Below are 14,256 nucleotides of genomic sequence, written 5' to 3' on the forward strand. Positions count from 1 at the left end.
ATTAAATTGGTATTACAAAGAGTACCTGGTCTGAAGGGTTGCACCAAATCCATTCCTAAAGCTTTGTTAGGAACAGGATCTTCCAATTCAATGCTCGGCTGAAGGGGTTAGGAAACAAGATGATTAGTAACTAATGGACACTTCATGCAATCTCTAGTTAACAATTCAGGATAACAATATTAACGTTATAAACTCCAAGAAAAGGACTTTTTGAAAAATAGGTATTTAAGCAAATATTAGGTTGGTACAAATGATATTGCAGTTTGTGCAATTTTTTTAGACCTTTTAAACCGCAATTACTTTTGCAGCGAACTAAATACCTTGAAAAGTGTACTTCCTATAACTTTGACTTATTTCTAATGATACATTCTTTCTGTTTGTTTGTTTGCTTTTTTAGTTTTAAAGCAAGATACTTGCCTGACATGGTAAGAAACCTTGGTGTATGTCCTGTGGAGTCTAAACAGAACATATTAGAACCTACTTCATCTAGGTCAAGAAGAGCTTGGAAAAATCAAACTCTTATTTGATAAAAATTTTGATAGGAAAAGTGATTAAACAGAATGACAAAGGTGTAAGAAAAACCTTTCTTTAAGTGATATTTAAATAAATAATAGGAAAATGTTATATATAGTAATGCAACTTTTCAAAAAGTTTGTAAAGATTTTGTTGGGTATCCGATGGACATGCGTCCTATTTGGGAGACCACCTCAGGGATACTGTGGATACCTGATCATGGCATTGTACATCAGAAGCTAAACATTAATGAATGCCAACTATAATTTTATATATATAATGTGATGGTTCAGTGTGAGGTCGGAGGGATAGTGGATGGGGGGAGGGGGGTTCACAGTATGAGGGATATAAATGATGAACGTCTAAGTATTACCTTGTTTTGTACACCTGAAACTAATAAATAAATAAATTTATGAAAAAAAAAAAAAGAACAATTTGAGGAAGCCCTTCCCTTCCTCTGTAAGGTAACAGGGTTCCATGGTTGCGGCTGCCCTTGAATACAATTATATTAACATTTAGTTTACATTTTCAAAACTAAGAGTTAAGTTTATATATTAGGAGTTTGGGTATTGTTCTAGTACAGAATATTAAATTTATTACTCTTTTTACTTCCTTTGGCTTTTTAAAAATACATTAAAAAAAAAGATCTAATTAGGGAAAATAAGAACATTTATTTACTAACCATCTCAAATGTACCAGGCATCTGCCATGCACAGTTTATTTCTTTTCCACACAAACAACAAATATAAAAATGGTTTGATGCTGGTTAGCCCTCTTCCTGCTTCCTGACCATTCCAAGACACTAGAATAAAATGATGAACCCACAGGATCCATTGCTGTCCCTGCCCAGCAGGTTTCGCTCCTAGACCTTCACATGACTGGCTCCTTCTCATGCTTCACGTAGCAGTATCCCACACAGACGTTTACTTCAGGTCAAAACACTGAGCTCGCACCAACAGAGCCTCAAGTACCGAAACACTACACATCAACAGGGTATCGCCTATCACAGTCTCCTGAAGTTTAGCATCCCCCAGATTAGAAATCCACATGCCCCTTCTAACTTTTCCACTCTGTTCTTGACACTACGGCCATTTGATTGTCCTTCAGGTTTACAAAAAGTGTCCCCACCATTTGGTAAGTCACTACCGCCCACTGTGATCATTGATTTTACATTTCTATAGCTCCCTTTACACTTCACAAAGTGTTTTCACATTTGTTACCACATTAGTTCATTTCACACCCTGAAAGGTAGGCATAAGTACCTTTATGATGAATGAGGTCACTGACATCCAACAGGTTAAAAAGAAGTTTCCCCCAGATCCCACAGCTAGTAAGTGACCTATCCAGGGTTCTAGTGTGTTCTTATCGTCAAACACAGTGTCTACACCAGTAGGCAGCAGCTGCCTATATCAGAAGATCACACTCCTCCTGTCTCTTTTCACAGCTGTCATCTCACATTGGCTCATCATTACTTTGTACTTCTATTACTACAAGCATGGTTGCCATCAAGATACTCAATGCATGCTATTTTATCTGAACAGGACAGTTGTTGTGTATTAAAGCAGCACTCGGCCGATTGTCGTTAGTATAATCCTGCACAGTATTACTATTAACAATGCTCTTCCTTCCCTGGAAAAGTTCCTTGCAGATCTATTGGAGAATACAAATACAATAATACTTGCATGTAGCAGGCATTATCTTTTCAAATTCCAAGGTATAAAAAACCCTAAATTCCAAATTCTTTCTTTCTGAATCTCGTTAGGACATTTACACAACCGTAAAAACCACAGAATCATGCATTTGGGCATACCTCAAGCTGGAATAATTCTTTAGCTTTTAGGTAAACTTAACTTCAGAACCCAACTGATTCCTTATGACTTGGAAGCCTTCTCGTTTTATACTATTCTACACCGACCGCCTTCAGTGACCCATGCAAGTTAGCTGAGCTGTACTACGCTGTCTCATTATATTCAGCACATATGTATTTTATTAATTATAGGCTAAACCATAATAAAATAATTTAGGTGGGGAAATGCAGAGGTGAGAAAGTATAGTCAAACCATACCTTTTATGTTTTAACATCACCGGATGGTGATATTTAAAATAATAAAGATAAAAAAATAGTAGTGAATGACAGTACCTCAGAATCCCAACATGATTTTTCAGCTTCTTCTTTCAATCTTAATGCCGATGTTTTAACTATAAAACGTAGTCACAGAACATTAATGTGAACATATATTTCTATGCATTTTAAATACACATCCAAGTCATGAATATTTCCATAAAAGTAACAGCAGAAAAGAATTTCAGGGGGTCAAAACATTTGCAAGAAGAAGCAGTTGTTAGTAATGGGGATACTTTTGCAAAAAAGATAGGAACAAATGCTTATAAGAAATGAAAATCACAGTTGGATCTACACGTGTTACATTTGTGCATAGCAGCACTTAAGCTGGACAGAATTCATAGATAGTCACTAAATTATCACTTGTATTATTTTGGTGTGCTCCATCAACACAAGTCAAGATATCAGTTTTTGTTTGCTCTTGTGGAGCACTTTCAATAATATCCACACCATTTTCTCTTTTTCCAATTGGCGGCTTGGTTGCTTCTTTCTATTAAAAAAAAAGAAAAGAAAAACCCAACTTCAGAAAACATCATATTCATTTACTCCTTCACTCGCTCACTCAGTCCTTCAGTCAGTAAGACAACAAACCGCTATCATAGCCATCAAATCACAGGCATAGACCCAGGGGAAGCTGGAAATAGAAATGAAAGACTTTGTCCTATATTCTAGTAGAGGTCGATATACTATAATTTGTGAAAACAATCAGAACAGAAAAGTACCGCTCTCCAGTCCTACACCTCAGATCAATAAAGTATAGTACGGGCACAAAAGAAACAACAATCAGTTGTACCACATGCTGCAAAAACAGGGCTGCATCTTGAAAGACATACGAGGTGCGGAGGGAAACCATGAAGGGGAGTCCAGAAAGGGCAGCGGGCGCAAAAGCCTGCGTATGAAACAACATATTGTAAGTGAGGGCAGAAGAAGAATGGGGTAAGCCTGGAACTCTGAGAATGGGATGGAGAGACAACTGCAGAATCAGAACCAAATCAAAGAAGGCACGTGTCATGCTAGCAGATGAATTCTACCCTCACGTCATGGGGAATCACTCAGTAAACAAAGGTTTGCATCATCACAATTCTAGTTTACAACAGCCACTCGGGCACCATTTATGATATTGAGGAGTTCCATTTCTTTCTAGGAGCCTATCCATCAGCCTGTCTTGCTTCACGACATAGCGCCTCGCAGCTGCCTACAAATCACGAACACAGCTACCAACAACAGGTCACTCTGTAGCTTCCCCTAGGTGGCTCCCGATAGGGCACAAACAGCAGCTGACCTGGGCCTGCCCCACAGCCCCTCCCAAGAGGCCCCAAATCCAACACACCTTGGACCAGCTTCAAGTGACACCAGAACAGCACCAAATTGGCTTCACAAATGACAAAGCCAAGCCATGGACTGAGCAGACACCGGAGTCCTGCTACAGCCGATCTCACTCTGCGAGGTCAGCCTACACACAGGGGTTCATCTACTGCAGTCACAGCCAGTCGTCCTGTGGGTCAATTCCACACCCAGATGTGCCAACAGCAATAAGGCTCAAGTACAACAGGAGGGCACACACCAACCACATGAGCTTCTGGAACACAAGGCTCAGGTAACCGGGGTCTGTACCACTGGGCCACACACAACACCTGGTACATAAGGCAATACTGTCAAGATGAGGAGAATTGGCAGATCCACAGAATACACAGAAAGAAACACAGAGAGGAAGTGAAAAAAGATGAGAGAAAAAAAATTTCTCTAATGAAAGACCAGGAAAAAAAAACTAGAGAAAGAACTAAACCTAATGAACACAAGTTATCTACAGGACACACAGTTCAAAATACTACTTCTAAGGACACTCAATGAACTTTTGGGAAAAAGTAGATAAACGTTGTAACACATCAACAGAGACAGCAAACATAAAAAATGGACATGGAAATCATTAACGAAAGTCAAACATGAAAAATAGAACATCTGAAATGAGTAATTAATAGATGGAATCAGTACCAGATTTCGTTGAGGCAGACGTTCAAATCAGTGATTTGGAAGACAAGGGAGCAGAAAATACACAATCAGAACAGAAGAAATAGATATGAAAAATGACTATGGGTCAAAAAAAAACAAGAGAGAGAGAAGGCTTTAAGGGACTTCTGGGACAAGATAAAGTGTAACAGCACTCGTAAGGCTATCAAAAGGAGAAGAGAGAGACAGAAAGGAATTGAAAACCTATTTGAGTAAATAATGACGGAAATCTTCTCTTACTTGTTGAAGGAAACACAAGCGTAGGAAAAACAGAGTTCCAAGCAAAATAAAGCCAAACAGGCCCAGACCAAGACATACCAGAATTAAAACACCAAAGGGTAAAGACACAGAGAGATATTAAAACCAGCAAGAGAAAAGCAGTTAGGTACATACAAGGGAGCTTGCATAAGACTGTCAGGTGATCTCTCAAAAGTAAATCTGAAGGCCAGAGGAATGGGTAAGAAATATAGAAATGTGATGAAACGCAATAATTTACAACCAAGAGCACTGTATCCAGCAAGGCTCTCATTTAGAATCAAACGAGAGGAAAAGAGCTTGCCAGAGAAAAAGGAGGTGATGCAGTTCAGCACCAGGAAACCACTATCACAAGAAATGTAAAACCACGACTAGAAAAAAAAGGAGGATGAGGAGAAGGAGGAGAAAGAGCAGGAGGGGGAGAAGTGAATAAGAAAATGCCAATAACTACGTACCTACAAATAATTACTTTAAATGTAAATAGATTAAATGCTCCAGAAAAGACATAAGGTAGCTGAATGGTTAAGAATGCAAGACCCATACACACGACAATCAAACTACAAACTTTCTTCACCGCAAAGGAAACCAACAACACCATGAAGTCACGACCGGATGAATGGAGAAGATATTTACCAATGATATATTTGATAAAGGGTTGACATCCAAAACATATAAGGAACTCATAAACCTTAACACCAAAAGACGAACAATGCAATTACAAAATGAGAAGAGTACCTGAATAGACTTTTCTCCAAAGGGGTCACACATATAGCCAAGAGACATACGAAAACATGCTCCGTGTCACTAATCATCAGAGCAATGCAAATTAAAAATACAATGAGCTACCACCTCACAACTGTCAGAATGTCCATGATCCATGAATCAACAAGCAACAAGTGTTGGTGAGGATATGAAAAAAAACGGAGTCCTCGTGCACTGTTGGTGAGACTGCAAATCCAGGCAGACAATGGAAAACAATATGGAAGTTCCTCAAAAATTTAGATATAGAACTACCATGTGGCACAGAAGTCCCTCTTCTGGGTTTTCCTCCACAGAAATCCAAAACACTAATTAGAAAAGCAATATGCATTTCTATGGTCGTTGCCACATTATTGTCTTTTTCTCTTTTTTTATTGTTTTGCCGCATTATTTTCAATAGTCCAGATAAGAAAGTAACCAAAAAATCCATCATCTTGGAGAAAGAAGAAGATGGACATATATATATAACAAAATGCTACTTGTCTGTAATGAAGAATAAATACTTATCGTTTGTGACACATGTGTGGACCTAGAAGGTATTATTCTAAGTGAAAAAAGTCAGACAGAGAAAGACAAATACCACATGATTTCACTTATTGGTTATGTCCAAAAAAAAAAAAATAAATGAACAGAGAAAAGGGAAACAAACTCATAGGAGCAGAGAACGAACTGATCCTTGCCCGGTTCGAGGATTGTTAAGGGAATGATTGAAATGGAAACAACACTAAGAAGTATAAAGTGGCAGATATAAAATAGTTGTGAAGATTTCAAGTACAGCACAAAGAATACAGTAAATAGGATTGTAATAACGAAGTACGGTGTCAGGGATACCACACTAATCGGGGTACCAGTTTGCACATTATATAAATGCCTAATCACGATGCTGTACACCTGAGGCTCACATCATATTGAATGTCAGCTGTAACAGAAATGAAAAATTTTACATTTAAAAAACAAAACTAAAAACTTTCTGAAACTTGACATTTGACTATATGGTTTTTAAGAATCTCTGCTTTTGACCAGAGTAAAGAAAGGATCCTATCTTTTGTAGACACTGCTCCTTTCTTTACTTTGGTCAATGCATCATGGACATGGGCATAGAATCTCACGGACATATTTTTATAGGGAGCAGCCAAGAGCATCATCAGCTTTGGAGCCAAGTGGATTTTGCATCAAACCCTCAAACTTCTCCCTGGCTACTGCAAGTCATGCTGCCTAGACTGTCTTGGTCTCCATTTACTTATCTCTGAAGATGAAGATTCCCTTCCTTCACAAAGCTATTCTGAGGATTAACTCACATCGTGCTGGTTACAGAATAGGTGCAGAACAAGTGTTGATTTGACTATGGACTATTTCACCATATCAGTGAAAAGAAAATCTGTGTCGCTCTTGCTTATACGGGCCAGGGCCCATGCATCAATACCACATAATAAAACACGCCATTAAAACACTAAACTTGGGAAAAAAAATCTCTGCTTTTCAAATTGGTTATTATTTTATGCAAAACATGTACTCTTCAATTAGATGAAGACACTTAAATATATTCACAATGCAATGATTTAGATCATTGTCCAATCCCTTTGTAATATGAGTTTTGAGATGGAGAACGTGAATTCGAAACTTCAAAACTCTACTATTATTTTAGTCTAAACGATGAACCTAGTATACCGGAAACTAATATAAAACAATATGGAATGTCCACGGAATGTCAATGAAAAAAAAATGGAGAAAACACTCCCTCCTAACAAGGATAGGATACCAACATACAAAGTGTAAAAAAATAAAACTATATGTCTTATGCTATACAGTTTTAAAACTGAAAACTACCAGCAAGATTTCATGACTGTTACAATGAGTACCGGAATCCACTAAAGATTTCATTTAGGCACGAGTATGATAAAAGTCAGGCTGGTATAACGTAAAAGTCACATTAAAAATCCTTACCCTTAACCAAATTGCATATCTCCGTCACTGTGGGAAAACTCCCTGTAGAATTTTACTATCACTATACATATCCCAGCCCCTTCTTTTTCTCAGCTCCCGTCTTCAATACTTATTAAAGTTAAAAGAACAACAACAAAACAATGAAGCGTCAAATGGTCATATGTTATAAAATGTTTCACGCTGACCAATTTTCCATAACAAACATAAAACAATGATAGGTGGAGCACTACTAAATTTTACAACTCAGTGCTACACAAAACTAAATTAAGAGCACAAAAGTTAATTTCACACAGGAGACTTTTACCTTGGTATCAACATTGAAGAGTCGATCGTCTAATGTAGACCATGAATCATCACTGCCACGTTTCCAGGAAAGAGTTCAGGGTAAAGATACACAACAGAAACAAGTGAATTCATTTCTTTACAAAAGCAACAACAACAACAACAAAAGGAGTAAAATTCAGCTATCTGCATATGAAATGAAGTTTCTTGATATGATTAAAATTTAGATGATGTTCTAGAAAAGCGATCAGTTATCTATTTCTGAATGCACCACTCCCAACTCATGCACGAGTTAATGAAGATACACTCTAAGTTTCCATAACAAAGAATGACAGCCAACATGTTGGCAACACCTGACAGTACCTTGTTTTCACCAAAAGTCCCCAGGGCTGAATTGAAAACGCAATTAATAGCTGACAAGAGGAACCTGAACTGGGACAAAAGCAATGAGCTAAATCGAGGTAGAACTATACACTGACCCTTCTCCATGGTCTGTCCCTGGTTCAAAGATTAATCTGTGTGGGTCAAAAACGGCAGTCTTGCGTCTTTAATGTAGAACGCAGTTATTAAATAGACTCCATTCCTTCCTTTCACCCTGAAACACTACAGTGAGTTCCCTGAAATGTGTGAAATGTTTGCAAGTTACACGTACAAAAGTCAAAGAACAAATATGTATGTTGTTAGCCTCCCCACTCTCCGATCACTTGTCCGCACAGCTTCCTGGCAATCTCCAACCTTGAAAACTTCAGCCTACGAAGGCATAGACTCCTGAAACAAGGTTGGGCTCAAATGACCCACAGTAGGACTTTTCTATTTCCCTGTTCCTGGAAAATAAGCTCAATGGAGCCTCAGTCATCCACTCCCAACACAGGCATGTTACCACCTACCCAACTCCATTACTGTTTTCACAATCAGTCCTCCCTCTGCCCAACCCTCCATCTCCATGGGAAGGACATCAGCCCGTTGGGAAAAGAGGTGGAGGTGACGAGACACCTGCCGTGGGCCATAGATCTATGTAGTTCAGCAATCTCCAGTGCCTTTGGACTCGAGGGGACCCCCTCTGTAATTTCGGGTGCAGGTGGATAATACCACAATTCTACTTGCTATAAAGAGAATGTTTCCAGAGGCTCAAAGGTTTAATATGTTTTCATACAACCTTAAGTTTTGCTGGTTCCTCCAATTCAACAAACGAAAAAGCACCAACCTGTTCAGACGCCCTTGAACCCATTACTTTAATCTGCTTCTTTAGACAACTACCAACATCCGGTGTCCTTCTTGCTTGTAATTTCTCTTTACCTTGTCATACCCTACTATTCTGATCTCTTTTCCCTTATCTGATCTCTGATCTCTAATCTAAAAGCTTTATTCCTATTCCAACCCAGTGTTGGTCCTATTGAGACTTGGATTCCCCTGCTAATTCCATTCTTATCCTCTTCCACTGCATTCACTAGACCTTTCCATAATTAAACCCTCACCCAAAGGATGATAAAGAAGGAAGTGTACTGGGCTTAGAAACCTACACTTAATCTCATTTCATCACTCACTATACTCAAATAAGTCACTTTAATCTCTTGGGGCTCAAACTCCTCATGTGATCAACTACTTGACCAAAACATTAATGGCAGCATGAAGTACTAGGGGGTGTTTTGAATAATTAATTGCTAACATTCCTTTAACACCTGGAATTCTATGTACTTTTGATTCTGTCAAAAAAATGGAGAACACTTAGCTGGCAGAAGTGGAAAAAAATAACACAACAACGGCAACAATAATACCCCGAGAATGCAGAGAAAAAGGGGAAAAATCAAGAAAACTCATGGAAGAGGGAAGAAAGACTCTGGAAAAAGAGAAAAAACTTCCTACAACAAGGGAAAGGTATTAGCCAGAAGGGAAACACAGGCTGGGAAGTCAGTCAGTAGAGGAATCAATTAGAAATATCATCTCAATTTGTGCTGCATTAACACAACATGGTCTATACATAGATGATCTTCACTTACAGAACAACGATTCATCCCAAGAAGTGTACGTCGCATTATACCTGAAAACATTTATCTGATTAGGTCTTGCTTATGTACAACCTGTGGTTTGGTGGCCACAACGAACTGACATCTGCCCTCAACACTGATGGTGAAAACAAGGTTCTCGTGACTGCTGCAACTATCAAGTACATTCAGACAAGAGCTTGGGCTAACTGGGCTTGGTAGGAAACTTCTAAATCAGCACTAAGGCATCACTAAACGGGACTCTCTGAGGCCACCTGACGTGCACCTGAATCTTGAATCCAGACCTGTCCAGGCACTTCTCAGTACAGGCCGAGGGACAAGAGAACGGACTTGGGAAGCCAAGCAGGCTGAAGGTCACATCACGGGTCAGCCTCTTGGTAACAATGGAACCAGGGGTCAGTTAATCCACCTCCCGGAACCACACTCGTCTAATGAATAAAAACTAGGCCGAACAGCACAGCTACTTTGCGAATCTACTGTGCCGACGACCTGGGATTACCAAAGTTAGGCACATAATATTGGGTCTAGCCCAGAGCAGAACACTCATTAAAGCTTACTGGCTTCTCTGGGCAGTCTCTCAGTTAACATGCAATTTTAGAAATCCATAAAATCCTACCTGCTTGCAGGGTCGCATTTAGGACACTCATCCACTGTTAAAGAAAACATTTACATACATTGTAAATACACAACAGAAAAACACAGAACTTTCAAAGCATCAGATTCAAGTGATGTAAAAATGTTTCTTTGGGAACACCCCTGAAGACTATAGTAGAGTGAATGTTACTGATACAACTGGTGGGCAATTAATACATGAAGAACTTTTACTTCCTCTGCTCTATGTCTGTCTGTGTGTGTGTGTGTGTGTGTGTATACACACATATATATTTTAATATATATTCATACACATACACATATGCACAGATATATATACATATATACGTATGTACCTACATATGTGTGTATGTATGCATATATACTCCCCAGTGTACGCTAAATACTAGTCTAAATGGAATCACACTTTCTCCTTATTCCCTTTCTTATTTCCTTATGTTACTCTGATTGAGGAAGAATGCCAATGTCCTGCTAAAAGTTATTCTATTTGGCTGTAAGTTGTGTAAACAGAGTAAACATAAAGCAGATTTTGCTACAAAATGACTGTAGGAAATTCAGAACTACGATCATCCTACACAGAGATAGGCTAGGGTTGAACTCTTTGTGTGTTTTTTATTTCCTTCTTTGCTTTCTCTGTTTCCTGGTGGCTGTGATTCACACTAGTCATGGAGGGAAGAATTATGTAAGAGGAACACACCTCCAATTTGCGTCTTTCGTTTGTCTATTGCGGCCATCTGTCCAAACTCTGTGGATGCTGACAGAGGTTTTCTAAATGAGTGTGTGACAAATGGCCATTTATCACGAAATTTCGAATCCCAGGATCTTTGACAAGTTTCATGATTGAAAATCAAAGAAGCAACATTCCAGCTGGGAGAATCTGAAAATAAAATTTTCGTTTATGAGGAGGTAAAAATAACACAAAGCTGACCATCTTGTAAAACGTCCTTCTTCAGAGAAGCAGTCCCACGTCCTCCTTTCTCCCAAACACTCTGTTCCTTCTTAGTACATTTTATTTTAGTTGTCCTATACTTGCCATTCACGTAAGTTAAGTTGAATTAACTATTGTCACTCAGCAATTTCTGTTATATAATGTGTTTCCAATTAAAGCTTTTCTTCTTAATAGTTAAAATGGTGTGGGTATGAATCTTTTTGTCATTATCAAAAGTTATGTCTAACCGCTTAAGTTTAAATATGTGTGACAAACATGGGTTTAAAACAAGTTTCAATGAATCGTACTATTTCAAATAAGAAACTACTTATTACAAGAAAATGGTCTTTTCTAAATGCTCCAATACGTTCAGAATTCACTTTTTAAGCCTTTGATAATTGAAATTCAAATGACAAATGACAGGCTTGGGTGACCTTATTGTTTCCAAGTAAAATACGATCAGGGCCCGACCGGTGGCTCAAGTGGTTAGAGCTCCATGCGCCTAACTCCGAAGGCTGCCGGTTCGATTCCCACAGGGGCCAGTGGACTCTCAACCACAAGGTTGTCGGTTCAGTTCCTCGAGTCCCGCAGGGGATGGTGGGCTACGCCCCCTGCAACTACTAATGGCAACTGGACCTGGAGCTGAGCTGCGCCCTCCACCAATAAGACTGAAAGGACAACAAGTTGAAGCTGAATGGCACCCTCCACAACTAAGATTGAAAGGACAACACCTTACTTGGAAAAAAGTCCTGGAAATACACTGTTCACCAATAAAGTCCTGTTCCCCTTCCCCAATAAAAAAAAAATCTTAAAAAAAAATACGTTCAAACTAGGTATACATTAGCTCCAAAGAATACAGGGCACCATGAGACAGAAAACAAATACATAACAAAACATTTTCCTTTTGCTTTTTAAACAAAATCTCAGCTTAAATCTACGAGACAAGTGAAAGAAAACCACACTGTAGAAGTGAAGCTTTAAAGCCTCTTTTATCACTTCACATCCAGGAAGCCCGTACATCATTTAAGACGGTGGTTTCCAATGTCATGTGAGAATCCGTGAAGTCCCAAGGTCTGTCAGTCGAGGGGCCCGAAAAGGTCAAAACTATTTTCACAGAAATACTGAATGTCATTTGCCATTTTCACTCTCATTCTCTTCTAAGTGTACAGTAGAGTTTTCCACAGCCGTGATATCACAGCTCTGATGGTGACATCATAGGTCTACGGTTACTGGGTCGTAGCTCCAATGGCTCACAGAATGCATGACTGTGTGTGCTCCTATTTTAAATTGTTCAGTTTTTATTTCTAATATTGTCACGATGTATGGAGCCTACCGACTTAAAAATGTTCTTTGGAATGCTCAATAATTTTTAATCGCATAAAAGCATCCCAAGGCACAAAAGCTTCAGAATTCCTGTTTTCAAAGATTGTGTCTACCAAATATTCATTACCATTAACTACTTCTCCCATTTTTAATAATCGAAGATAGCATAGGCGCACATACACATGCCGCCAGTGTCTGCTCAGCAGAACATCTGGTTGGCTTAAGACCATCAGTGTTACAACACTAAGAGGAAGTAAAGTTAAAAAACAATTGTCATGGTAGCAACTGAGGCTAACTTGGGTAAACGTCAAAATTCAAATGACCATTTGAAAACGCTGGAAAAATCTTCCAGTGTGATAATTGACCTCTGGTAACGCTATTAAGTACAGGGATTTTAAACTGGGACATTTAGGCTATGGAACAAACGGAGAACCATCTTAGTGAAGTCACCAATTTAAAATCTCATTTTCTTATTCCTGTGAATACCTTTTCTCAAACACCGATACCAACAATGACATCACATTATTTATGTCAAATCCTTCAATTAAATTTGTAACAAAAAAAAGGAATGAGAAAGAGAAGACTGCAAGCATGTCACATGTCCTTGCGTACTCCTGCGCAAAATTAAATTGGTATTACAAAGTGTACCTGGTCCGAAGAGTTGCACCAAATCCATTCCTACAGCTTTGTTAGGAACAGGATCTTCCAATTCAATGCTCGGCTGAAGGGGTTAGGAAACAAGATGATTAGTAACTAATGGACACTTCATGCAATCTCTAGCTAACAATTCAGGATAACAATATTAACGTTATAAACTCCAAGAAAAGGACTTTTTGAAAAATAGGTATTTAAGCAAATATTAGGTTGGTACAAATGATATTGCAGTTTGTGCAATTTTTTAAAACCTTTTAAACTGCAATTACTTTTGCAGCGAACTAAATACCTTGAAAAGTGTACTTCCTATACTTTGAAATATTTCTAATGATACATTCTTTTTGTTTGTTTTTTTAGTGTTAAAACAAGATACTTGACCGACATGGTAAGAAACCTTGGTGTATGTCCTGTGGAGTCTAAACAGAACATATTAGAACCTACTTCATCTAGGTCAACAAGTGCTTGGCAAAACCAAACTCTTATTTGATAAAAATTTTGATAGGAAAAGTGGTTAAACAGAATGACAAAGGTGTAAGAAAAACCTTTCTTTAAGTTATATTTAAATAAATAATAGGAAAATGTTATATATAGTTATGCAACTTTTCAAAAAGTTTAATAAGATCTAATCAGGGTAAAATAAGAACATTTATATGTTAACCATCTCAAATGTACCAGGCATCTGCCATGCACAGTTTATTTCTTATCCACACAAACAACAAATATAAAAATGGTTTGATGGTGGTTGACCCTCTTCCTGCTTCCTGACCATTCCAAGACACTAGAATAAAATGATGAACCCACAGGATCCATTGCTGTCCCTGCCCAGCAGGTTTCGCTCCTAGACCTTCACATGA

At 38.4% G+C, this 14,256-nt stretch overlaps 1 protein-coding gene across 3 annotated transcripts in view; it reads right to left on the minus strand.

The window, feature by feature from the left end:
* Positions 1 to 13,465, minus strand: part of LOC308495730 (ankyrin repeat domain-containing protein 26-like) — a 46,332-nt gene extending 32,867 nt beyond the window's left edge. For 2 of the 3 annotated variants that reach the window (XM_081080717.1, XM_081080716.1), the window contains exons 1-7: positions 13,397 to 13,465; positions 11,195 to 11,374; positions 10,502 to 10,535; positions 7,905 to 7,956; positions 3,086 to 3,125; positions 2,654 to 2,712; positions 26 to 98 (exon numbers count right to left, since the gene is read on the minus strand). In XM_081080717.1, the coding sequence (XP_080936843.1) occupies positions 26 to 98; positions 2,654 to 2,712; positions 3,086 to 3,125; positions 7,905 to 7,956; positions 10,502 to 10,535; positions 11,195 to 11,374; positions 13,397 to 13,424 (466 nt within the window). In that variant the 5' untranslated portion in view covers positions 13,425 to 13,465. Of the gene's footprint in view, positions 1 to 25; positions 99 to 2,653; positions 2,713 to 2,998; positions 3,126 to 7,904; positions 7,957 to 10,501; positions 10,536 to 11,194; positions 11,375 to 13,396 lie in introns of all 3 variants that reach the window. The other variant, XM_081080715.1, reaches the window with a different exon arrangement.
* Positions 13,466 to 14,256: the final 791 nt, after the last annotated feature.

This window comes from Rhinolophus hipposideros (assembly GCF_964194185.1).
Source record: "Rhinolophus hipposideros genome assembly, contig: HAP1_SCAFFOLD_219, whole genome shotgun sequence".
Taxonomy (NCBI): domain Eukaryota; kingdom Metazoa; phylum Chordata; class Mammalia; order Chiroptera; family Rhinolophidae; genus Rhinolophus; species Rhinolophus hipposideros.